The 24,788-nt window shown below is 52.3% G+C and overlaps 1 protein-coding gene and 1 pseudogene across 2 annotated transcripts; one reads left to right on the top strand and one right to left on the bottom strand.

Annotated features, from left to right (window-relative positions):
* Nucleotides 1-1,204: 1,204 nt before the first annotated feature.
* On the bottom strand, nt 1,205-8,592 carry LOC100984537 (thiol S-methyltransferase TMT1A-like; annotated as a pseudogene).
* Nucleotides 7,971-24,203, top strand: KRT7 (keratin 7). 2 transcript variants are annotated; one of them, XM_063593053.1, is made up of 10 exons: nt 7,974-8,101; nt 8,264-8,931; nt 10,458-10,669; nt 12,809-12,869; nt 13,957-14,052; nt 16,738-16,902; nt 18,278-18,403; nt 20,691-20,911; nt 23,459-23,493; nt 23,873-24,203. In XM_063593053.1, exons 2-10 carry the CDS (start codon nt 8,608-8,610, stop codon nt 24,040-24,042), a joined length of 1,410 nt encoding a protein of 469 aa, XP_063449123.1. In that variant the 5' UTR covers nt 7,974-8,101; nt 8,264-8,607; the 3' UTR covers nt 24,043-24,203. The 2 variants fall into 2 exon arrangements, with proteins under 2 accessions (XP_003831115.1, XP_063449123.1); XM_003831067.6 differs by having other exon boundaries at nt 7,971-8,931.
* Nucleotides 24,204-24,788: the final 585 nt, after the last annotated feature.

The raw sequence follows: 24,788 nt of genomic DNA, 5'->3' as shown, positions 1-24,788 counted from the left end.
CAAATCTTAGCCTGATGATGGTGATGGGAGGTACCAAGGTGAGAGCAATGCATCAGGTCTAGAGACCACCCAGTCCAGGTGGGAATGGGGAGAGACTCTGGGGAAAATGGCTCCAGATGATGAAATTGATAGAATCGTTGACATGTTCTATCAATCTATCAATGAGGGAGATTCTGGAATGATTCATTAACTCTGGGAAAAGTGAAAGTAGGGAAGCATATTGATTGAATGGTTCCAAAAGTAAATGAAGTATACTATACCCCTTTGCTCTGAATATCAATTAATGAAATAATTCTATCGGGATGAAGGGAGATGGGAAATATAGTGGCCCTGGGATGGTTGTTAAAGAGAGGTAAATTCTTACTTTTCAGAGTGAGAAGTCAATAGTTAATGCTCAAACCTGAAAAGTCGAGAAGTAGCAGTATAAATATGTTATTTAGAGATATGGATATAAGATTTAAAATAGAAGGCTAAAACTTGAATGTGGTTGCCATTGGGGAGTAGACATCGTGTGTAGGTAAGAGCTGTTACTTTTCATAATGAGTCTTATGGTTTACTTCTTTAAATCACACATGTATAAATTTTTTTTTTTGAAACAAGCTCTCACTTTGTTATCCAGGCTGAAGTGCAAAGGCATAATCATAGCTCACTGGAGCCTTTATCTCCCGGGTTCAAGTGATCCTCCCACTTCAGTCTTCTGAGTAGCTAGGACTACAGGTGCATGCCACTTTGCTCTTCAAAAAAAATTTTTTTTTGTAGAAACAGGGTCTCACTATGTTGCTCAGGCTGGTCTTGAACTCCTGGACTTAAGTGATCTTTCTGTCTTGGCCTCCTAAAGTGTTAGGATTACAGGTGGGAGCCACCATGCCCAGCCAGCATGTATAGCTTTGATAAAAATTTATATATCCATATCAATATTTATCTATCTATCTCTGGAGCATATTGGAAAGTGGTGGTTGAAGTGGAGAAGGGTGACTTTTTTTTTTTTTCCTCATTGTGCTGCTGGGAAAATTAGCCAATAGTATAAAAAGCTAATCAGCTAATGATGGTGGATGGGGAAGTTTGGTCTTTTGCTAGAGCCCAAAGCAGCTTCATCAGAAGCTTTGAGTTCCTAGAACCCTCGACCCAAAGGCCTTGGGGGAAGCTTGTTTGTCTAGAAGAGCCAAGATCCTCTGAGTTGCCTGAGCTGGGTGGATCCATTCTCTCAGGACAAGAGAAGGATCCAGCCCTGGCCATAAAATCTGCTGACACTGGCTGCCCTCTGCAGAGGGGGGGCTCACCCTGTTTACCTGAGCTGGGAGAAAAATGCCCTTACCTGTTAATACCTGGAGCAGCGAGAGAACTTAGGGGCTGTCCTCCCTCTTCAGTGTGCTGCCAGCTTGAAGGATGGAACCAACAATCAAACAGATGCCTCCTACTGAGGACAACGGAACAAAGAAAATAGAACTTGTTTTTGTTTTTCTTTTTGTTTTCTGAGATGGAGTTTCACCGTTTTCGCCCAGGCTGGAGTGCAATGGTGCGATCTTGGCTCACTGCAACCTCTGCCTCCTGGGTTCAAGTGGTTCTTACCTGAGTAGCTGGGATTACAGATGCCCACCACCATGCCCAGCTAATTTTTTTGTATTTTTAGTAGAGATGGGTTTTCACCATGTTGGCCAGGCTGGTCTCGAGCTCCTGATCTCAGGTGATCCGCCCGCCTCGGCCTCCCAAAGTGCTGGGATTACAGGCATGAGCCACTGTGCCCAGCCAAGAAAATAGAACTTTAAAACAATCTACGGCACCAAATATAACCTCCATGGGCATCCAGCAGCATATTACTAAGAAATGACCTGGAAATAAGAATGAGGTTTTGGCAATTAAAAATAAATCTTAAAATTCAACAGAGGAAGTAAAAAGTAGAATAAATACTGCTGAGCCATGGGAGAGGTCATCTAGAAGGTCGAATGGAGGAACTATGTTGCAACACGAAACAAAAGCATAAAGAAATGGAAATAATGAGTGAGAAGAGCAGTGATGCTAAAGCTAGGAGATCTTGTGTCTGAATAATATTTGTTCCAGAAGAAGAGAAAGGAACAAACGGAGTAGAGCCAATAAAGAAAGAAACAAGACAAGAAAACTTCTCTGACCTAAAGAAGACTTGAGTATTGAGCTCAAAAGCATTCTTTGAGTGCCTAGAAATAGTAGCAAAAACAAGACACATACCTAATCATATGTTGGTGAGATTTCTGAACTTCAAAGGAACTTCAAAAGAAAAAAATCCTAAAAAATTCCAGATGTAAAAACAACCAACAACAAAACCAGTTACCCGAAGAGGAAAGAGAATCAGAAGGCCACTGAAGGCATCTTTTGCAATTTGAGAAGCCCAAGGACCACGGAACAATACTCACAATTTCTGGGGAAAGTTCTCAGATCTAAGAAGCTTGGCCAAAATATTATTTAAGTGTGAGGGGAGAAGACAGACATTTTCAGATATACAAAGGTATCCCCATGAACCATTTCTAAGGAAACCATCCAAGAAGGTAGTCTAGGCAATTGAAACTTAAATTTGAAAAACAAATGAGCAAAACAATTTAAAACTCACAATAGGGAAAGACAAATAGCACGAGAAACAGTGGAGACCAATACATCTAGTGGAACATGTATTAAATAAATGAACGACGAATGAAAGAGAAGACAGGGAAGAAAAACCCTTAGAAATAGTTTGAAACTAAAATGACAGGTTATTTCCATCAAATCCAGGATTTGGGATGGAGGGGCTTGTGGGGGTGAGGATGGGGAAATAAAATGTGCTATAGGTGTGATCTAAATTGAGGGGATTATGTTACTGTATGCTTTTGGTATGATGATAGTGAAATAGGGGTTCAAATATAACTTGAAAGATGAAAGTAACTATTAGTAAACTTGCGGTAGATAGAAAAACTTCCAAATACCAGGCAGGGGAAACATGAGTAGCTACAATTTTCCCCCCCTATGTTCTTTAATGATTTTATTATTATTATTATCATTATTTTTGAGACAGGGTCTCACTCTGTCACCCATGTGGGAATGCAGTGACACAATCTTGGTTCACTGCAACTTCTGCCTCCTGGGCTTAAGAGATCCTCTCTCCTCAGCCTCCCATGTAACTGTAACTGGGACTACAGGCGCGTACCACCACGCCCAGCTCTTCTTGTTTTTCCTCTTCTTCTTCTTCTTCTTCCTCCTCCTCCTCCCCCCTCCCCCTCCCCCTCCCCTCCTCCTCCTCCTCTTCTTCCTCTTCTTCTTCCTCTTCCTCTTCTTCTTCTTGGCTTAAGAGATCCTCTCTCCTCAGCCTCCCATGTAACTGTAACTGGGAGTACAGGCATGTACCACCACGCCCAGCTCCTCTTCTTCTTCTTCTTCTCCTCCTCCTCCTCCCCTCCTCCTCCCCCTCCCCTCCTCCTCCTCCTCCTCCCTCCTCTTCTTCTTCTTCTTCTTCTTCTTGTTCTTCTTCTTCTTCTTCTTCTTCTTCTTCTTCTTCTTCATATTTTGAAGAGATGGGGTTTTCCATGTTGCCCAGGCTGGTCTTGAACTCCTGAGCTCAAGCAATTGCCTGCCTTGGGCTCCCAAAGTGCTGGGATTACAGGCATGAGCCATCACACTTGGCCAGTGTTCTTTAATTTTTGGATTCTTTTTAATGACGAGGCTGCATTGATTAATTGCCCTTATAATTATAATCAATGAAGTAAGAAACACTGAAAAGTAAATAGTGTTCAAAGATACCCTGTGGTGCCATAAGCAGTGTGTTTGGAGAAACTCCTTTCTTCCATCTCTTACATTCTTTCCCTGTATGCTTCCCCTGCTATCCAGAAACAATGACTAATGACTGTCACTAGGGAAAAGGGCTAGAGAATGGCATGTAGGTGACTTTGTGAGGGCCCAGAATAAGAACTGAATAACATATGATGCCAATAAAGATGGCTATCTGTGTACTTACAAGTTCTTATTTGTTAGGGAAGGGAGATGTTCTGGCATGCACTATAGGGAATTTGTAATCCTCATCTTTAGAAAACCAGACTCTGTGATGGGATTTAGAAGACACCAGGTTGAAAGCCACCAATGGAGCAGCATGGTGAGAAGGTCTCTGGCCTAGAAATTAAGGTGCCTCAGTTTAGTTGTGTCTCTGCCATTTTTGTGAGCCATGTGTCTTTGCGTAACTCATTTAATCCCTCTGAGACTAATTTTCCCACTCCAGGAAAACTGTGTTGCTACACATAGTCAGCACTCTTAAAATCTCTCAAAATGAACAAACAAATGAGTAAAGTGACTTGTCTAAGGTCGCCCTCAGTGTGAACTGTGCCTGAGCCCACAGGTGTCCGGATGCAGCCTGATACTCCATCCAGGTTAGCACACCTCCCCCACTCACTCACCGGGCTCAGCACTCTGCACACCTCATGGAGACTCTGCTCCAGGTTCTTCACAGAGCACAGCACCAAGGTGCAGACCAGCATGTCCACAGAGCCATCGGCCACCTGGTGCATGTTCTACCCGGCAGCTACCACAAAGTGCTCAAACTGCAGGTGTCGGTTCTCTGCAATGCTTTTGATCAAAAACTTCTCAAAGTTGGGGTTGGGGTCAATACAGGTCACCCTGCACCCAGGTGGGTAGTACTTGAAGTTGGCCCCCATGCCGCAGCCCACCTCCAGCAGGGAGAGCTTCTTGGAGGGGCCCACAAACTCCTGCAGGTTGCCGAAGAGCTCCCGCTTCTTGCTTGCCATCTGTTCTTTGTACATCACAGTGAACCTCACCAAGAAGTAGGGGAACCATTTTTGCACATCCAGTTCTACAAGCCCATAAAGTTCAGCAGGTACATGGGAAATGCTAGGATGTCAATGGCCAGCAACGAGGAGGCCCAGGAGACACTGCTGACCAAAGGCAGAGAGAAGTGCCCAGTGGCAAAGGGGATACCGCTCAGATGGGGATTGCATTGGTGGTCACACCTGACCCCGAGGATGTGGCTTTCTCCACTAATGCTCTGCAGGCTAGAGCTCGAGGAGAGGAGTCTGAGGTTTAGGCTGAATAGGGCTGGAGATTTATCCACGTGGGGACTGAAGAGTCAGGGATCAGAGGGTGAGAGTAATGGTCAGGGAGCCTGAGCTGGAAAGAAAGGCGAAAGGAGGGTGGTGGGTGGGGAGAAAACGGAACAGCCAAGTTCAGGACTGGGGGTGCTGGTGTAGCTGAGGAATCCACCAATGACAGTGAGAGTTATTATCAATGGTCCTGCAGTTTAGGATCTAGAATGTGACCTCAGGTGTAGGCAAGAGAAAAAGGATGCAGTGAAAGAACTGAGGAGCTCAAGGAACTCAAAGGGTAAGATGCTGGGTGGGTCATTTGCACTGAGAATGAGGGAGCCCGGGGTGGAGAGGAAGCAGGACCCAGGTGCCAGAGTCCACAGTGAGCATGAAGGGAGTCAGGTCAGTAGGTGCCTGTGGGGCCAGCAGGGATCAGCCTCAGGGGAGAGAGGCAGGAGTGGTGCAGCTGGATCACAGGAGCCCACAGGATTTTTAGAATCACAGTGATCTGTGCAATCAATATATAAAGGTTAAAAACTCAATCAGTATATAAAGGATTTTCTTTTCAACCAATAGCATTCCAGTGAATGGCCAATTCACTGGATTAAATGAATTGGTCAATTCCTTTAATCACTTCCCTATTGACAGGCATTTAGGATGTTTCTATTTTTTCACAAATATACCACATTCCAATTCGAATTCCAAGATAATGAAAAAATTAATATTTTTTTTCTTTATGAGTCAGAGGACGTGTTTTTAGGGGATAGACAATGAGTAATAGTTCTCTAAGTGCAGCAAGGAGCCAAACAGAATGCCTCCTCTCTGGGAAAGGAGCAGCAGGGGCCACTGGGGCAGAGGTGTCTAGGGCAGGTTTAGCAGAGCCAGGCAATGTGGAGGACCTGGGGCTGCTTTGAGTTCATAGCTCAGTTCTAGAGCATGAGGTGGGACAGCTAGGAGGGTGGTGGGAAGACAGTGGGGGTGTGCTTGGCGTGTGTGTGTGACAGAGTGCTACGGAGACAGGAGCCTGCATTTGGGGCAGGCAGATGACCAATGGGGAAAGACTGTGGGAATAACTCGCCTCATGATTCTGCCCAGGATTTCCTAAGGTGGTCTTGGTGAGGCCAACAAAGTCCGGGTGGGGTGGAGACAGAGGCTGGATGGATGGGTGAGCTGTGAACTCTTGTGGGCAGGAATCTTATCTGCAGCCTCTCAGGTTGGCAGCGCTTTGGGAAGCCCTCCAGAGGATGTTTGCGTGTGCCACCTGGCACAGAGTGGGCTCCTAGTGCTGGCCTGTGAATGGAGAGGCAGGAGGAGACTGGCCAGGGCTGGAACGGCCTGGAATGCTTCAGAGAGGGGAGGAGAGGCCGAGGGGTGAATGTCAGGCAGGCCCTGGAATGCAGAAATGTTGCTCAAAGTGGCCCCCACCCCCAACCCCAGATGTGAGCCTGAAAAGCCCAGAGACCTTTTCTCCTTCCCATTGTCCTCCCCAGTCCTCTCTAGGTATGGAATCTGGGGATTTCATCTTGGGTGAAAAATCCATGGCCCAGGGAGGGGCAGTGACATGTCCAGGGCCTCAAGGCAACAGCAGTGCCCTGACAAAGATTTCCCAGCCAGGCTTTAGGGGAGAAGCGGATGCAGGAACTCCTGGTCTAGGTGGGCACAGCCTCCAGAGCGCAGATCCTGTAGGGGGCTGGAGATGGGGACGGATGAGAGGGCCAGAGGCAGAACTTGTTAGGGGAGGTATGGGAGAGCAGGCATTGGTGTGAGAGGCAGTGGTAAAAACAGAGTTGAAGACGAGCCCTGAGGGGTGAGGAAGTTGGAGTGTGTGTGTGTGTGTGTGTGTGTGTGTAAATTAAACAATTGGTCTTTTTTGCCGGCTTGGGCGTTGGGGAAGGAGGGCAGTGAGATTCCTATGAATGCAAATATCACAGGACCAGGTAATCCGTATGCTCTTCAAGCTACAACCAGGCACAATTCCAGGTCGAATCTCTCTCGGTCTTACGCACACATACATGCTCCACAGCCGATACCACAGCAGGTCTCCTTGGGCACCCCTCCGCCTCTGGCCTGAGCTGACCCAACACCAATGGCTAGGGTCAGGAGGGGAGGCAGGGAGGGAGGCTGGTGAGCCTTCACTAAGATCACTGAGGAGGGGTGACAGTCTTTAGCCTCACTGGAAGTCCTTGTGCTTTAACTGAAATGGCCAAGCAGGAAGGACATTCCGTCCCCACCCTTGTCTCCCCCAAGGGCTTGGTCTGAGGTGACGAACCTGGCCAGCTTATTGGGAGGGGCTAGAGGTGGGCTAAGGGCAGACGGAAGCCAGGCCTGAGAACAGGATGTGGCAAGCATGGCTGGCCCTACCGGGAAGTGAGGCCAGCACTCAGGCTTTGTCCGGTATTCTGTTCCAGCACGAGGATTACCCCTCTTGACTGGGTTTGAAACTGCTGGGAATTGTTTGGTGGTGGCTTCACGGGAGAAAGATGATGAGAGCTGAGGGCCTTTAAACAGGAAAATGGTGGAGGGAGCGGGAGGAGAGTTGAGTGCTAACAGAAGCACACGCACTCAGGCAGGCATGAAAATGTGTGCCATTGTGTAGCCACAGCTGCCCCCTCGCCCAGGATGCACGCACAGACCCCCATCTGTGTAAGCAGGCTCAGACATGCGGGTGCATATGCCTGGGGGTGTGAGCACAGCAGAGCCCAGAGGCCTGCAGGCGTGTGCACACAACCACAAAGTGTCCACACATCCACAAAGTGTCACAAATACACACAAGTGTCCCCTTCCTGTACAGGGACGCATAAAATAAATGGGCAGGAATATGAGTGGAGGGTCCGGGAGGTGAGGGTCCAGGGTAAGCATTCCCAAGGTCCCTGGGATTCCAATGCCTACTGGAGTGGGGAGGGGAGGAGCCAGAGGTGCGGTCGGTCGTGTGTCTCTCTCAGCCTAGTTTCTACGGGAAATGAAGTAGGAAGGAACGCAGCCAGGGAAACTAGCTGGGCCAGGAGGGGTCAGACCCCTGAACAAGTGAGCTGATCTCTCAAGGAGGAGCTGGATCGGTGTGAGGGAGAGCGGTAAGGAATGCCTTTCTGGCTTCAGCAGCCTGGAGGATGGGGACGTCTGGGCGTTGACTCCTGGGTTGGAACTTTTCAGCCCACCCCTTCCCCCAGTCTCTTGCCACTGGGTCTCTCTGCTCGGGCCTCAGGGATCTCTATGTTCTTCACTCCCTCTCCAAGCATCCTCCTCCGGGAAGCCTTCCCTCACCGAGTCCGTTTCCGATGGGCTGGAACTGCGGTCCCCCGCTGTTCTCTGCGGCCGTCTAGGGATGGCGCTCCTGCCTACTCCGGACCATCCCTGCTTGGACTGAAAGCCTGGGCTTCGGCGGGGCGGGCGGGCAGAGGGCGGAGGGCGGCCCCAGGAGGGGCCTGGCAGCAGAGAAAGGTGGCCGGCGGCCAGCCCCGCCCCTACCTGTGGAAGCCCAGCCGCCCGCTCCCGCGGATAAAAGGCGCGGAGTGTCCCCGAGGTCAGCGAGTGCGCGCTCCTCCTCGCCCGCCGCTAGGTCCATCCCGGCCCAGCCACCATGTCCATCCACTTCAGCTCCCCGGTATTCACCTCGCGCTCAGCCGCCTTCTCGGGCCGCGGCGCCCAGGTGCGCCTGAGCTCCGCTCGCCCCGGCGGCCTTGGCAGCAGCAGCCTCTACGGCCTCGGCGCCTCGCGGCCGCGCGTGGCCGTGCGCTCTGCCTATGGGGGCCCGGTGGGAGCCGGCATCCGCGAGGTCACCATTAACCAGAGCCTGCTGGCCCCGCTGCGGCTGGACGCCGACCCCTCCCTCCAGCGGGTGCGCCAGGAGGAGCGCGAGCAGATCAAGACCCTCAACAACAAGTTTGCCTCCTTCATCGACAAGGTGAGCGGGACTGGACCTCGCCTCTCCTCGAGCCGCGCTCCAGACCACACCAGCCGCCCTAACTAGCCCTGCCTGCGCGCGGGCCAGGCGCTGGGGAGCACTGCCGCCCTTCTGTCTTTCCGCCAGTGTTGGGGACACGATCTGGGGGTCCTTCCTCCTCCACATGAACCCCGTGGCTATTTTATCCCCTCGGTTTCCAAGCCCTCCCTTCCAGCAAGCTGCCCAGCTGCCCCTCCCTTTCCTCCCGGAGTGCGGGCCTGAGTGCTGTAGGGCTGCCCTCGCTGGCTGCCTGTTGGTCCCCTGGACCAGTTTTGCCTCGGACTAGGAGTTCCAGAGGCCTAGGCCAGGAGTTCTCTCTCTGGGACCCTTTCCCTGAGAGAGGACCGTGTGGAGTCAGGAATGGAGTTGGATGGCACGCCCTTCCCAGCGGGGGAGACCCAGGCTCTCTCAGATGCTGATGCGGATGCAGATGCTGGAGATTAGAGCTGCAGTGGGGGGGGGGGGGGGGCTCCCGCCCCTTCCCTCCCCCACCTGCCTGGTCCTCCAGCCTCCCTTAGGTGGCAGGAGGAGAGGTTATACCTGCCCTTGAAGACAGCCCAGTTAGGGGCAGGGAGTGGCAGAGAGGGCCCTCAAAAAGGGGTCCATTTTGGAGATATTTTTCCTGGCTGTTGGCCTCCGCCACACATGGGGCCGCTGGAGGGGGCGAGGGCAGACTTGACTGGTGGGTTTGGGAGGAGTGCTGCCAAAGCCAGGAACTCAGGGCTGGCCCTGCTGGGCTGTTCTGGCCAGGGCCCCCTTCCTCAGGCTTAGACGAAGTGCACTCCCACACCCGCCTCCCTCACGTCCTCCTTTCCTTCGCCATTCACCCAGACCGGTCTTTTAGATTTCATAGGGGCCTCCCCAAGCTGCTCCAGGCCCAGGTTCCCCCATGTGTTGAGCTGCACCGTCTTACTCTCTGTGGTCCCCAGGGCCTGGGGCCCTGAGCTGCTGGTTTTGCAGAGGCCTCTATTGCCTCCCACCTCCAGTCATACCAGCTACTCCTTAAGGGCCTTCGTGGGCTCCAGGCTGGGGTCATTTTACCATGGATTGACTGTCCTGAGGCCTTGCTGGAGAAAGGGGAAGGAGAGAAAGGATATTGAGGAAGGAAGAGAAGAGGTCCTAGACAGAAGGGAGGGCTGGGCCTGGTCATCCTCATGATCCATTGACAGGAAGAGGTGGCTGTTCAGATAGGGAGGTGAAGAACACCACCTGTAATGTGATGGGGAGTGAAGTGGAGAGGAGGCCCTGGAGCACACTCGTCGAGAGTCAACCACGGGGCTCTTCCGTGCACCAGGCAGACCTGCTTCCTGGATCACTCTGTAGGACACTTGATTTGGAGTCCAAAGGGAGAGGGCTGGAAGCCCCAGGCAGGGGAACAGCCAGGGGGAGCATGGCTCTGCTAAGTGGCTAAAGATGATGTTCCTCAATCCCGCTGTGGGTGGCACGCTCTGGCTCCTCTTGAGTTTCCTCCTTCTCGCCCGTTCTAGGTGCGGTTTCTGGAGCAGCAGAACAAGCTGCTGGAGACCAAGTGGACACTGCTGCAGGAGCAGAAGTCGGCCAAGAGCAGCCGCCTCCCAGACATCTTTGAGGCCCAGATTGCTGGCCTTCGGGGTCAGCTTGAGGCACTGCAGGTGGATGGGGGCCGCCTGGAGGCGGAGCTGCGGAGCATGCAGGATGTGGTGGAGGACTTCAAGAATAAGTAATGCCCCCTGTGCCACATGCGAAGACCCCTGCCCCGGGCCAATGTGACCCTCATCAGCTGACCCTGTGCAAGTCCCCCTGCTTCAGGAATCAGCATGCAGCTGCTCAGTCCAATAACTCCCTGAGGGGCCAGTCTTGACCAACACATTTCCTGCCTTTCCTCTCTCCTCTTTGTCCCTGGGGGCTGTTTCCAAATCATTCTGGTCTTTTCCCCTGACTCAGTCCCAGTGAAATGTCTCAGCCCAGCCCTGACCTGCACTGTCTCCTTTGGGTGTCTGACCAAGGCCCCGAGAGAGAGTAGGGCAGAAAGTGTCTTCTGACAGGGGTGCTTCAGAACTGGTATGACCTTCACAGATTATTCTAGAGCAACTCTCTTTTGTTCAGGTGAGGAATTAGAGACCAGAGAAGTTTAGGGACTTGGTTGAGCTCACACTGCAAAGGTCACTGGGAGAGCTGGGACTTGAATTTTAGGTCCCTGACTCCTAGGAGAGGACACAGAGCCAACTTGGGAAGCAAAGAAGCGGAGAGGGAAAATGGTCATTGTGAGCCATGCGAGGGCCGCAGAGGCTGAGGGTGGGTCTGGTCATGGCAGGAGCCAGAAGGAGGCTCAGGAAGGCTGGGACTGGGGCTTTTGAGGACAGGTCTTTTTGCACTCTTTTCTCATTGAATAGAAACAAAAGCCTGAAACTCAGGCTGGGCCCCACCCTGGCACACCTGAGGGGCACTGGGGCAGTGAGTGAGTTCTGTCCCCTGCCTGTGGCAGTGTGACTAAGCAGGAGCAGGTACATTGGCTCTGACTGGAGGAGAGCAAACAAGGTCTCTGTGGAGTGCCCCCCCCCCCAGCACTCCCACTTCCCTAGGGCAAAAGTCAACAGGATTAGTCCCATAGCAGGTGGAACCAGACAGGTGCAGAGTAGGGAAGGTGTGGGGCCATCATTCAGCCCCTGTTGTCAGGACTAACGTGTGTGCATGCGTGTGTGCATACCTGCTGCCCACCCCCATACTCCCCCCACCCCAAACCCTCAGAGCACCTTCCTGTGGAGCCAGCCTGAGATCCAGGCTGGGACTGAAAGAGGAACTGGAAGGGAGTCCAGGGAAGGAGTACAGGGAGGGTCCCTGTGTGCAGCTGCTCAGGGAGTTCCGATCTGTGCACCCTCTTGACCTGGCTGTGCACTGCCAAGGCAGGGGTGGACGGAAAGCCTTGCAGATATTTTCCAGCTTCTATAGAACTTGAGGGAGTGCAACTTTGAGGGTATGGGCACCTCCAACCCTGAGTCTGGGCTCCTGAAGGGCCTTGGCCTACCTGGATGTCCTGCCTTCCACCCCAGGTTGTCCCTACTGCTCCCAGCAGCTCTTGGAACTCTTGTTTCCAACACCCTTTTTTGAGTTTCAACGTAAACATTAGGTTAAGCCATTGTGGTCTCTTCCTCTGTGCCTTGTTTGCCCAGGTCCTCCTAAGGGCCAGGAGTGGCTCCTTGGGAGGAAGAGTGATGGCAGCTATGGGAGGAAGGATGGGGGCTGGATCATCTAGGCGGGACCTGGTTCTTTTAGGACTTTGTGTATCCCTCATCCTGATTCTACAGGGTTCCTCCCCTTCAGACTACTTCTTTGCCCCTGAGGGGTGGGATTAGGTAGTGATTAGGGCATGGCTGGAGTCAGCTGCCAAGGTTCAAGTCTGGGCTGTGCCACTTAGCAGCTTAGTGACCTGGGCAGATTACGCTGCCTCTCTGTGTCTCTGTTCCCTTCTCTGATAACCACAGTACCATCGTTATAGGTTTGCTGTGAGGACGAAATGAGCTCATGCACAAGAAGCACATAATGGTGCACACCCCATAGAACACAGTCTCATGCGTATGGCTGTTACTGTTTGCTTTTTTTCTCCCAGGACATGCAGCTTTTGTGCTGTCATTCACATGTTTCCTATGTGCCCCACCAACAACCCCCCATGCCAAGACTCAAAGCCCTAGGAATGGCCGCGTGGAAGTCAGGGAAATTTGGTTTTGTAGCTGACACCTGTTTTTTTCAGGCGTGCCTTTAAAGAGTAGGGGAAGGGAGGCAGGGCAGATTTCACAGCTGCATATGGCGGGGGGAGCGTGGAGGCAAAGCTGCATCAACACCAGGCCCTCCTCTACTGCAGGTACGAAGATGAAATTAACCGCCGCGCAGCTGCTGAGAATGAGTTTGTGGTGCTGAAGAAGGTGAGTGGGAAAGACAGGCTGGAGGAGGGTTGTCTGAAAACATATGGGACAAAGGACCACAGGATCCTCTCACCTGAGCAGCCCATGGGGACCTCTGGCCAAGGCCTGCCTGAGCTGTCCAAGAGGAAGTCTGCACAGCCTGTCCTGTGGGTGCATGTACGTGTGTGTGTGGTGACTGATTAGACTCATTTCTAGGCCTCTAGGGGTTAGAACTAAGAGCAAAGGATGGAGGTTATAGAGGGAGATTTCAACACTGAATAAGGAGTGCTCTATTCAAGCCAGAACATTTTCATCACAAAGGTGTTGCTTGGCTGGCCTGAAATGTTTGCTGAATGAATGCAATGAGCTGCCTCGAGCCAGCATGAGCTCTCTGTTCCTGCAGATGTGCAAGCTTGGAAGGTCTTAGAAGTATCTTAGGGGTCTTGTCTACATGCCCTTTAAGATTCTCTTCAATACACTGAGCAGTTGGTGTTCCAGGCCAAACCACAGAATTGCAACTTGCCCCTGGGAGCTGGGCCCTTGGAGATTCAGGAATGAGTAAAAGTGAGGCCTGTCCATAGGAGTTTAAGCTTGAAAAAGTGCAGCTGGAAGAGGCTCAGACACCATCTTCACCTGGGGTGTTATCTGAGGCCCACTTGCATCATAGTTACCATGCTGCAAATTAAACACGTAGCCTGGAGATTTTCCATCTCTGGGAGTGGGGCTGGGAATCTGAATGACTTTGTGTTCTGCTACTGACTGATGAAAAGTTGAGCTCCCAGAGTTGAAGTGATTTGTTCCAGGTCACACGGTTAGTAGGTGGAGCTAGTGGTGTTGAAACCATCTAGGTCTTTAGGAACTGGTCAAGTGCTAGGTTGGGGCTTCAGTTGCTCTGGGATACCAGTGCTGATGCCCGCCATGCAGTCTGGAGGGTCAGCAGGGCAAGCTTCATGCTGTGACCATGTACAGCAGCTGTAGAAACTGTTTCTGGGTAGGGTGGTAGTGTTTGGCCTGTGGGTTGGACAGGGCAGGCCTTCTTCCACCCCTACTAAATGTTCCCTGTACTGAGGACATGGTCTTCTCTGCCCCATCTTGCCCCAACCCCCAGGATGTGGATGCTGCCTACATGAGCAAGGTGGAGCTGGAGGCCAAGGTGGATGCCCTGAATGATGAGATCAACTTCCTCAGGACCCTCAATGAGACGGTGAGGACCATGGGGCTGGGTGACATGTCTTATCCTACCCATTCTAACCAGGGAGCCATCTGGTCCAGCTCCCCGCCTCTGTGTCAGTCCAGATATGTGTCAGTGTGAGAAACAAACTCATCCGTCCAAACCCAAAGAATGGACTCAGAGACCTGGAGAACAGCAAAAGTGAGATTTTAATGACAGTCTTGCAAGATGGGTGTCTGATGGGCAGGCATGCCCAGCACAGCCACAACAAGCAATTTATCCTCTAGTGCACAGGTCCCTCCCTCCGTTCCTCACAGGCTGAGTACTATGGGGGTCACGATCTTCCTGGACGTTGCCTATTGGTTGTTGGGTTGGGGCTTTAGGTGTTTTTTTTTAGGTTGTCTTGCTGCATTTTATTGCAGCCCACAATGCATTGCAATCCTAGTCAGCTCAAGGGCTCTTTAAGTATTTGACTTATGACCTAAGTAGCTGGGCAGGCTGATAAGAACAGACAAAGTGAGCCATTTTGCAGGCTAGAAAACCTTCATTTTAGACTAAACTTCTTTGGTTCAGGTGAGGGCAAGAGAAGCTGGGGGCTGACAAGCAGGCACTGGCTATTCAAGCAAAGGGCTAGTATATCCTATTTCTTCTGTAGTTTGCTGACCTAAGCCAATTTAAAGCACTTTGTCTTGGAAATGGACCATTATATACATTATTTCCTTCATCAGGGGTTGCGAGGATTTATCCTGCCCTTTATCCCTTCTGGACTCAGGAATTCAGGACAGGCTAAGGATTCGGGAGGAGGTGGGGGTGAGTCAATCAGGATTGACCTTGGAGAGACATGGGATGATCGCAGCATTTCTAAGGAAGGGGGATTGGGTGGGACTGGAAGGAACCAGGAGGAGGTCAGGGGACTCCAGGTTGTGACAGGGTTCAAAGGTGGGCTAGGTAGGGCCAGCAGGGGAGCCCAAGTCAGGAGAGACTGGATTGCCTGAGCATTTACTCCCAGAGGGGCTGGGTGGGTAGCTGCCTGCCAACTCACCACTCTAATGTCCTCCCTTCCCTTCTTATTCTCTCCCTCTCACCCTTGTCCTCCGGGGTTTCCAGCTCTTTTTCTTCAAGGGGATTTAAAAATCTCTCCACTCTCATCAGTGTGAGTCTCTGGCCTTAGGCAGAAGGTAGGGTGGCCAGTCACCTGGCAGAGGCTAGGCTGGGCATAATTAGCTTGTGAGGTTAATTACAAACCAGTTCTTCAGCCTAGTCTTTGCCTGAACGTCCAGTCTCCACCAGCCCCTCAGAGCAAATGTCCACAGATTCATTAATTTCAGGGGAAGTTTCTTTGAGGCTTGCTTCAGGCACTTCTAATCTCAGGTCTTCCTGGGTCTATCACATGGTTTATTTATGTGTAAACACACATGTGTACACACACACACACACACACACACACACATATATATATAAAGTTTTCTTTTCATGGTGAAAGTTTAGTTTATTTATGTGTAAACACACGTGTGTGTATATATATAAAGTTGTTTTCATGGTGAAAGTAATACATACGCATTGCAAAACAACCAAAAAATTAAGTAAATCGTAAATTGAAAATGGATTACTTGGCCAGGCGTGGTGGCTCATGCCTGTAATCCCAGTAGTTTGGGAGGCCGAGGTGAGCGGATCACCTGAGGTCAGGAGTTGGAGACCAGCCTGGCCAACATGGTGAAACCCCGTGTCTACTAAAAATACAAAAATTAGCCAGGCATGGTGGCGGGTGCCTGTAATCCCAGCTACACGGGAGGCTGAGACAGGAGAACTGGTTGAACCTGGAAGGCAGAGGTTGCAGTGAGCCAAAATTGTGCCACTGTACTCCAGCTTGGGTGACAGAGCAAAACTCTGTCTCAAAAAAAAAGAAAATGGATTACTTATACCCAATGCTACCATCTTTGTGTCTACCTTTCCAGACTTTCTGTGCTTACATATACATAAAGATATAGAAATATACATTTTCAATAAAAATAGCATCATGCTTTATTTTTATTATTATACTTTAAGTTCTAGGGTACATGTGCACAATGTGCAGGTTTGATACATAGGCATACATGTGCCATGTTGGTGTGCTGCACCCATCAACTCGTCATTTACATTAGGTATTTCTCCTAATGCTATCACTGCCCCCTCCCCCCACACCCCCGACAGGCCCCGGTGTGTGATGTTCCCCGCCCTGTGCCCAAGTGATGTCATTGTTCAATTCCCACCGTTGAGTGAGAACGCATCACGCTTTTTTAAATGCAACAGTATACCATGGGCATATTCCCCACAGGTAGTTGGAGCCATATAATCGGTGTACAGACTGCAGAGTATTCTGTAGCATGGTGGAATATGATAATTTCATCCATTCCCCATGGCCTCCCTCACAATAGAGCTTGTGCACCTACAGAACCTCACAGTGAGAAGTCACCACAGTGCACCACACTGTCCCTTTCCTTATCCCCTTTAACCCTGCCAGATTCTGGTTTGAGACACTGCTAATGGGCCCTCAGGGAGCCAAGGGTGGGCAGAATGAAGTAACTTAATGTGTGCTGGGTCTGGGCCCCCTTGCTGCCTGGTGACTCAGCCCACTCCCAGCTGTTCTCTCTTTTCTTTCCTTTGTGAGTGGGGAATCCCAGGGTGGGCGTGGGCATAGGATCCTGCCCTAAGTCCTGATGTCCCGTCTGGTCCCTATAGGAGTTGACAGAGCTGCAGTCCCAGATCTCCGACACATCTGTGGTGCTGTCCATGGACAACAGTCGCTCCCTGGACCTGGATGGCATCATCGCTGAGGTCAAGGCGCAGTATGAGGAGATGGCCAAATGCAGCCGGGCTGAGGCTGAAGCCTGGTACCAGACCAAGGTGTGAGGCCACCAGGGGCATACTTCCTCCTGCCAGGGTCCTTGTTGGCAGCTTCCCTTACTCCTCAACTTGTCTCAAGCCTTCAGGGCCTGGGTCCCACTGTTCTGGCAGGCACCAGTGGTTTAAGTCTGTGGTGCTCTGCCCTGGAGAAAATCCCAAGATGGGAGGACAGGGCAGAGGAAATAGATATGGATTAATCATTATAATAGCTAAAATATGGCAAGTACTCACACAGTACTAGGCTCATGTAATTATTGACTCATGTAATCCACAGAACAGCCCTATTAGATAGGCATCATTATTACCCCCATTTTGTTTTATTTAATTTAATTTATTTTATTTCTATTTTTTGAGATGGAGTCTTGCTCTGTCACCCAGGCTGAAGTGCAGTGGTGCGATCTTGGCTCACTGCAACCTTTGCCTCCCTGGTTCATGTGATCCTCGTGCCTCAGCCTCCTGAGTAGCTGGGACTACAGGTGTGCACCACCATGCCTGGCTAATTTTTTTTGTATTTTGAGTAGAGACGAGGTTTCACCATGTTGGCCAGGCTGGTCTCAAACTCCTGACCTCAGGTGATCCACCTGCCTCGGCCTTCCAAAGTGCTGGGATTATAGGCGTGAGACACCGCACCCAGCCTATTACCCCCATTTAAAGATGAGGAAATTGAGGCACAGAGAGGTTAAGTAATTTGCCTAACTGCATACAGCTAGTAGATGGAAGAGCAGGGACTAGATCCTGAATGCGAGGGCCCTAGACCTGGGAGGCTTAATCATCACATCTACTTCATGGTGGCAGGACAGTTGATGGTGCAGGGGCTGAGGGAGCAGGAGTGGGTGCTGGGGTGAACCAGTGTTCCTGAAGAAGGGATCCCGAGGCAAGGATTGAGAGGTCTGCCCCTGCAGAGATAGAGAGTCATTCATGGTGCCTGGGTGAGAACACAAGTATGCCAACAAGAAGACCTGGGTTCAGGCCCTCGTTCCATCACTGATTGGCTGTGTGATCCCTGGGTGGTGCTTTCTCTTCTCCGAGACTCACTCTCCTCACCTGTGAAATGGGTGTTCTGGGTGTTGAACAGGTGAGAATCTCAAACTCTCAGTGATTCTCCAGCAGAAGGGCATGGTGGGAGTGGAAGAGCCCTGGGGTCCATGGGGATGGGACTGCGGAGCCTTGTCTGTCCTCCCTGCCTGGCTTGGAGGAGAATGAATTCCTTCCTCACACTGCTGTCTGGTCTCCTGGCATCGGGCAAAGGTTGATGGGAGTCAGACGGTCCTTCCCTGAAAATATAAGTTGGGAGGGGCCTTGGGTGGGGAGAGGGATGAGTTACCTGTACTCACTGCCCACCTCTCTGCCATAACTCTCTGTATGGCCCCTCCAGTTTGAGACCCTCCAGGCCCAGGCTGGGAAGCATGGGGACGACCTCCGGAATACCCGGAATGAGATTTCAGAGATGAACCGGGCCATCCAGAGGCTGCAGGCTGAGATCGACAACATCAAGAACCAGGTGGGACAAGCCCTCCTGGCTTCCCCTGCTACTTGGGGCATGCAGGGGTGGCCCGCTGAGGCCAAACTCAGGATGTGGAGCGGGAGGTTCCCATCTCCCGGCCAAAGCTGGTGCCACTGTCTGAGACCCCCTTGTGAGATCTCCAGGACAGAATGTTCTTGGCCGGGTCCTGGCATGGGCTGATGGGAGAAAGGTCCTGGATGTGCACAGAGCCTATGGAGGGAGACTCAGGCTGGCTGGCCAGAAGAAAGCCACCACTGGTTCCACATTGATACTGAGCACTCTGCTTGCACCTGGTTCTGGCTGCAGGACGCTGTCCCTGGGAGCTCATCATTCATTGCAGGGACAGAGGACAGCAGAAGACCTTATAATGACTCACATGGCCCTTTCCCACCCACTCCAACCTCACTTTCCACGATTCCCCTCACTATGCTCTGGCCATGCTAACGTGCTTCCTGCATCTTGCATTTGCCAAGAATGGTCATGCTTCAGGGCCTTTGCACTTGGCGTTGCCTCCCCCTGGAATGTGGTTCTCCCAGCTCTGTCCATGGTTGTTGTTTTCTCCTCCCTGGGGTTTAGGAAAAGACCCCTTCTCAGAGACGGCACTCACAAACACCAGCCCCTCTATCGGCAGCCTGTCTGAAGTTCTTTGAAGCCCCTGTCACTCTGAAATGTTCTGTCTTATTCGTTAAGTGATTGATGGTCCCTACCTCCACTGGAATATAACAGATGCCTGGAGAGCAGGGACCCTGTCTGTCTGGTTCACTGCTCCTCTCTTCCAGCACCTGGCACATGGCAGGGGCACGGGTCTCAGATGAGAGACTGCCTGGGAGGATGAGCTTTGCTGGAAGCTGGGGTTGGAGGTGTTGATGGGGGAAGGGCCCCCAGCCCTGGCTGAGTAGTGTGTGGCCAGGGCAGCTCAGCCTGTGCAGGTGTCTGCAGTGGAGAGAGGGGGAGGGCGACACATGTGGAAGCTTCGGAAAGCTGATTTCCAGATGAGCTGTGGGTGATGGGGGGATGTGGGGGTGATTTACCCAGAAATGTCCTCCCCTTGGAGCCCTGTGGGCCTGTTTACAGGAGGGTGGAGGCTGCCTTGTGGCACAGAGGCAGGGCCGTGAGTCACCCCATGAAGTGGGCCAGCTTCCAGGCCAGGAGGGGAAGCACAGAATAACAAATGTTGGTTTCCCAAACCCTGCAGCCTCTACTACAGCCGGTTCTCCTCTCACACAGCAGGGCGGATCCAGGCCTATAGCCAGGTGTCTACCACCACTGAGGGGCGTCATGGGGAGCTACAAGGGGTCTCCAGAGGCAGCGGGGATGGCATTGGCTCTGGGGGCACCAGTGTGACAGGGCAGGGCACTGAGCTGTGGCCGAGGGGCAGAGTGTCAGAGGGCCTCCTGGGGAATGCTGTCTCTGGCAGAGAGGCAGCCACTGAGGGAAGAGGATCTGAGGATAGAGAATGGCCGGTAAGAAGGGAGAGAAGTCCTTGCCCAGGGGACAGGGATGGTGGTTTTCTGAGCTAAACAAGATGAGGCCTGGGACTATTCAGGCTCCTGGCAGTGGGGGCTGAGCCTAAAGCGGAGGGCACTCTAAGGCCAGGGAGAAAGTGGCAGCTGCTCCAAGCAGGCACAGGTCTGGAACCAGAGCATCCCTGACCAAACCCGGGGACTGTGAGTCATGCATCTCATGGCATCTGGGGGCATCTAGGAGGGTCTCTCTGCTCCAGGCCCTCCTATTCTGGGCCTGCTCTCAACTGGTTCCTATTTTATAGGTGGTTTCTGGTCTTTGTCAGCTGCCTGACATCTGGAGACTCAATTAAGATCCCATGGTCTTAGAGCTCCTGCAGCTGGGGGCTGGGGCTGGGGGACTGGGGGTTTGAAAATCATAATAGCATTCATTAAAAATGATCACAATAGCATTTATTAAGCACTTGCTGTGTGCTAGACATTGTGCCACGGACATCTTGTATATTATCTCATTTCATCCTCAAAATCTCCTGATGAGGTAAACACTGTGATTATTGTTCTCTTAGAAAAGAGGGGACTTTGGCTTAGCAGGGTTGATTCATCCACGGTCACATAGCTAGTAAGTGGCAGAGCCAGAACTGGAACATAGGCGTTGGATATCCAAACCTATGTGTTTAACCCTTGGGATTCTCTGGTGCTTGGGGGAGTAGGTGGTGCCAATGAAGCCACCTTAAGCAAGTTGCCCGGGTGCTCACTGCAGGATGGGCAGGCAGGAGGGCAGACTGGTGAGCCCCAGCTTACAGCTGCACTGCTGCCCACAGCGTGCCAAGTTGGAGGCCGCCATTGCCGAGGCTGAGGAGCATGGGGAGCTGGCACTCAAGGATGCTCGTGCCAAGCAGGAGGAGCTGGAAGCCGCCCTGCAGCGGGCCAAGCAGGATATGGCACGGCAGCTGCGTGAGTACCAGGAACTCATGAGCGTGAAGCTGGCCCTGGACATCGAGATCGCCACCTACCGCAAGCTGCTGGAGGGCGAGGAGAGCCGGTGAGGACAAGGAACCTGGAAAGGGGATGCTTCTAGGGCTCCGTGGGGTTTGGGGCTTGACATTCATCCATTTACAAGCATTTCCTGTATGCCCCTCCTCTGCAGGGCACTGGGTGTGGGGAGGCAGGGAACACAGAGCTGATGCTTGCCTCTTTGCCTTCAATGAGATGACCTTCTAGAAGGAAAGACCATGGAGTGTGAGGCTCAGTGGGCAGGTTGAAATGATAACAGTCCCTTTGTGTGTGCGGCTTCTTAGGGTTATCATATTTGATCCTCAGCACACATTCAGGTAGTCAGGTCAGAGATGATTGATTCCTTAGTCTCCAGAGGGGAAAGCTGTGGTTGAGTTTCATTAATTGAGGGAACAGGGCCAGAGTGCAGTCAGGGTGTGCTGATTCCTGCTCCAAGGATCTTCCAGGACGCCAGGCTGCTTCTCACTACAGAACTAAGTGCCACATCATGTGGTGCTGGCTGACTGTGGTGGAGGGGATCATTTTGTTTGTCCCCAGAGATATTTGCAGACTCACTTGCAGTCAGAGAGGAGGCTGGAATGGGGGAGTCTGATAGCACATTCTTCATGAACCGCATGCCACCTCTGTCTATGCAGCTGGGCCTTGACGTGCATATTGTTGGGTTCGAACTCAACCTCTTCATTCTTGGCTTGTTATAAGACACCATGGCAACAGAGAATACGTAGGACGTGTTTCTGCCCTCAGGGAGGTTGCAGAGGGTGGAGGAGACAAAACATCCACAAAGGAAACCCCCAGAGACCAGTAACTTACATTTGTAAAATGCTGAGTGTATACAATAACTTATTCTTTTCTGAGTATTATTCCTAAGGGGCCAGAGAGAGACATGATGGAGGATGAATGGAGCAGCAGGGAAGGGAATGGGGAGTGAAGGGGTGCTAGGGCTGAGGGCCTGGGTGCTGGGAGGAGGAGAGGAGACACAGGGCCGCAGGGTATGAGTAGGAGGCGGAGAGGAGGAGGAAGGGGCTTTGCCCCTGCTGCTGACCTGCCTTCTCCCTGGGTTAGCACCCAGTCTTCTTTGTGGGAAGAAGAATTGAACACCAAAGGTCTCTGGGAACACAGAAGCTGATCTGGGCACAGGGAGCTCCAGCCAAGATGCCTCTCTCTGCTTCCGCCTCTCCCACAGGCACAGGGCCCCCACATTCTCTAGAACCCATACCCTGGGCCTTCTGTTGTCATAGAAGTCAGAGTTGGGGGACTGTTAGAGTGGTACCTGATCTGGCTTCCTCCCATGGGAAGAAAAGGGGACTGAAGCTCAGAAATGGTCAGTAGTGTGCCCAAGGTCACACAGCACACAGAGACATCCTCTTCCGAAAGCTTAATCTCAGTCTGAGCTGCTATAACCAGGCTTAGATCCAGGTACTCTGAGAGGATACGGTTCCCCCAACCCTGGGGGGATATGGAGGTAGATACCTTGCTTTTATCTCTTAACTTATCAGAGTTGTGGTCCAGAAACTCATTCAAACTGGGAGGCCTACTTTAAGAATACAAAGTTACCAAAAAAACCCCACTTACTTAGAATGAGAAAAGTCACACAGATCACTAGAGCCTTGGACATTCAGGCCTCTTCCGTCTGAGTTCCTTAGGCATCGTACCAGAAATTCTTCGAGTTGCTGCCTGACTGCAACCTGGCTCCCTCTCCCCACCCACAAGTGCCAGCAACTCCCAGCACCAGCAGGGGCCATTTAAGCAAGCCCCCTGGAAGCTTTCAGCAAACCTCTCTCTTTCCCTCAGCCTTTGCTCTGCTTGCTTCCTGGGCTTGGGGCCGCGGAGGCAAGCGAGGCTCCCTTCATTCCCTCTACCAAAGTGAGGTCTTCCCTGCCCCCACAGAGCAAACTGATCCCCAAGGCCAAGGGCTTGGTGACAATGGGACTGTGAGTCACAAAACAAACATAGCCAGCTGTCCCGAATGGATTTTTAATTTCTACTGCAAGACCTGTTTCAGCCCCACTGGCTGCTTAAAGCCACCCCCACTCCCTGCTCCTTCCTTAGTCCTGGCTGGAGCCCCATTCAATCAGTCAACGATTCACGAATTATTTTGACATATATTAAGCAATGACTTCTCCAGGCCTCATACTGGGGATAAAAGTATCAGTAGGCCACAGACACCTTTAGGATTTTATGATACGGTGAGGAAAGGCAGCCATCTACATAAATAACACGCACAGCTGCCATTCACCGAATCCCAGGTGCTCAGGGCTTTAGACAGATTATGTCATTTAACCCTCACAAACAAGCCCATGAATTTGGTCCTGTAGTTGGGCCCAAGGCATAGGTGGGAAATGGAGGCCCTGAGACATTGCCTGGGGTCAGGTGGCCAGTGGATAGAAGGGCCAAGGTGAAACTCCCTTCCTGCATGCCTCCTCGCTCCTTTTACAAGGCTGAAGGCAGGCTGCAAGTGTGGGGCAAGAAGGAAAAATCAATGATCCTGCTTGGGGCCTGGAAGGAGAGAGGGCTGAGAGTGCTTCCCTCCCACGCTATGAAAGAGCCATCCTCACTGTCTGTCCTCTGCCCCCAGGTTGGCTGGAGATGGAGTGGGAGCCGTGAATATCTGTAAGTCCTTGGCTGCGGCCCATGGGAAGCATCCCTTGTGCTGTTTAGACGGGGCTGGGTCTAGAGAATGGCAGACTGGCCCAGGGCCCTGCTGGAGGGGCCAGGAGACTCCTTCCTTTCTACAGGGATTGACAGGTCCCCTGGAGCACATACTGCCAGGCTCAATGGCCTGGGACGCACTACAAGAGGGCAGGGTGGGGCCAGGAGCACCTGGGGAGCAGCCCTACCCCTGTCAGACGCTCCTTCTGGGTTGGCCCATGGAGGGGGGCAGGGGTGAGGGAGAGGGGCAGCTGGGGCAGGAGGGTGGGGTGCAGTGAAGGGATGGGGTCCCTGGTAGGGAGCCTCACGCTGAAGAGAGCCCTCCTCTTTTCTCTCCCAGCTGTGATGAATTCCACTGGTGGCAGTAGCAGTGGCGGTGGCATTGGGCTGACCCTCGGGGGAACCATGGGCAGCAATGCCCTGAGCTTCTCCAGCAGTGCGGGTCCTGGGCCCCTGAAGGCTTATTCCATCCGGACCGCATCCGCCAGTCGCAGGAGTGCCCGCAACTGAGCCACCTCCCACCACTCCATTCCCCCGGCTACCGCCCACAATCACAAGAAGCTTCCCACCCCTGCCTCCCATGCCTGGTCCTAAGACAGTGAGACAGTCTGGAAAGTGATGTCAGAATAGCTTCCAATAAAGCAGCCTCATTCTGAGGCCTGAGTGATCCACGTGCCTGGTATCCTGGCTTCATGAGGCTGGGCAGGGGAAAAGACGGGACTAGAGAAGGCAGGGTCTCCCTGGTGACTAGGAAGCCTTTTGTGCAGGAGACTGAGAAGGCACATTGGTGGGATGGGGTGCTGCTCTAAGGAGCAGGACGCTTACCTAGGGTGAGCCTTGGCCTCCAGGTCTGGGGCTGATCCCAAAGATTCTCCTGAGGAAGCCCAGAAGAGCCACGGGGAAATGCAGGCTCTGCCAGCAATTGGGCCTTGGAGGGCTGCCCTGCTAAGGGGGTGGAAAGGCTATTTGCCTCCCTCCCCCCATGCCCAGAGCTGCCAGAGCACATTCCTTTTGTGAGGAGGCCACAGATGTTCAGCTGCCCCAGCTTCCAGTTTCGGGTGGCCCAGCCAACTTTCATGCCAGCCGTCCTCAGCCCTTCCTGGTGCTGGGTCTGCCAGGCTCATGGTCAGCCAGGCCCTGGGGCCCTGGAGAGGTCCTCTGCATCTTGAATTCTGTGGGGGTAGTGGTTGTGGGGGGGAGGTGTGTGTGTGCATGGGAGGAGGGTCCTAGAGTCTAGATCCCCGGTAACAGGTCTG

The sequence above is a fragment of the Pan paniscus genome, chromosome 10 (genome assembly GCF_029289425.2).
Source record: "Pan paniscus chromosome 10, NHGRI_mPanPan1-v2.0_pri, whole genome shotgun sequence".
In the NCBI taxonomy this organism is placed as follows: Eukaryota; Metazoa; Chordata; class Mammalia; order Primates; family Hominidae; genus Pan; species Pan paniscus.
The sequence above is the reverse complement of the archived record's forward strand: the minus strand, read 5'-3'. Positions and strand labels throughout refer to the sequence as shown.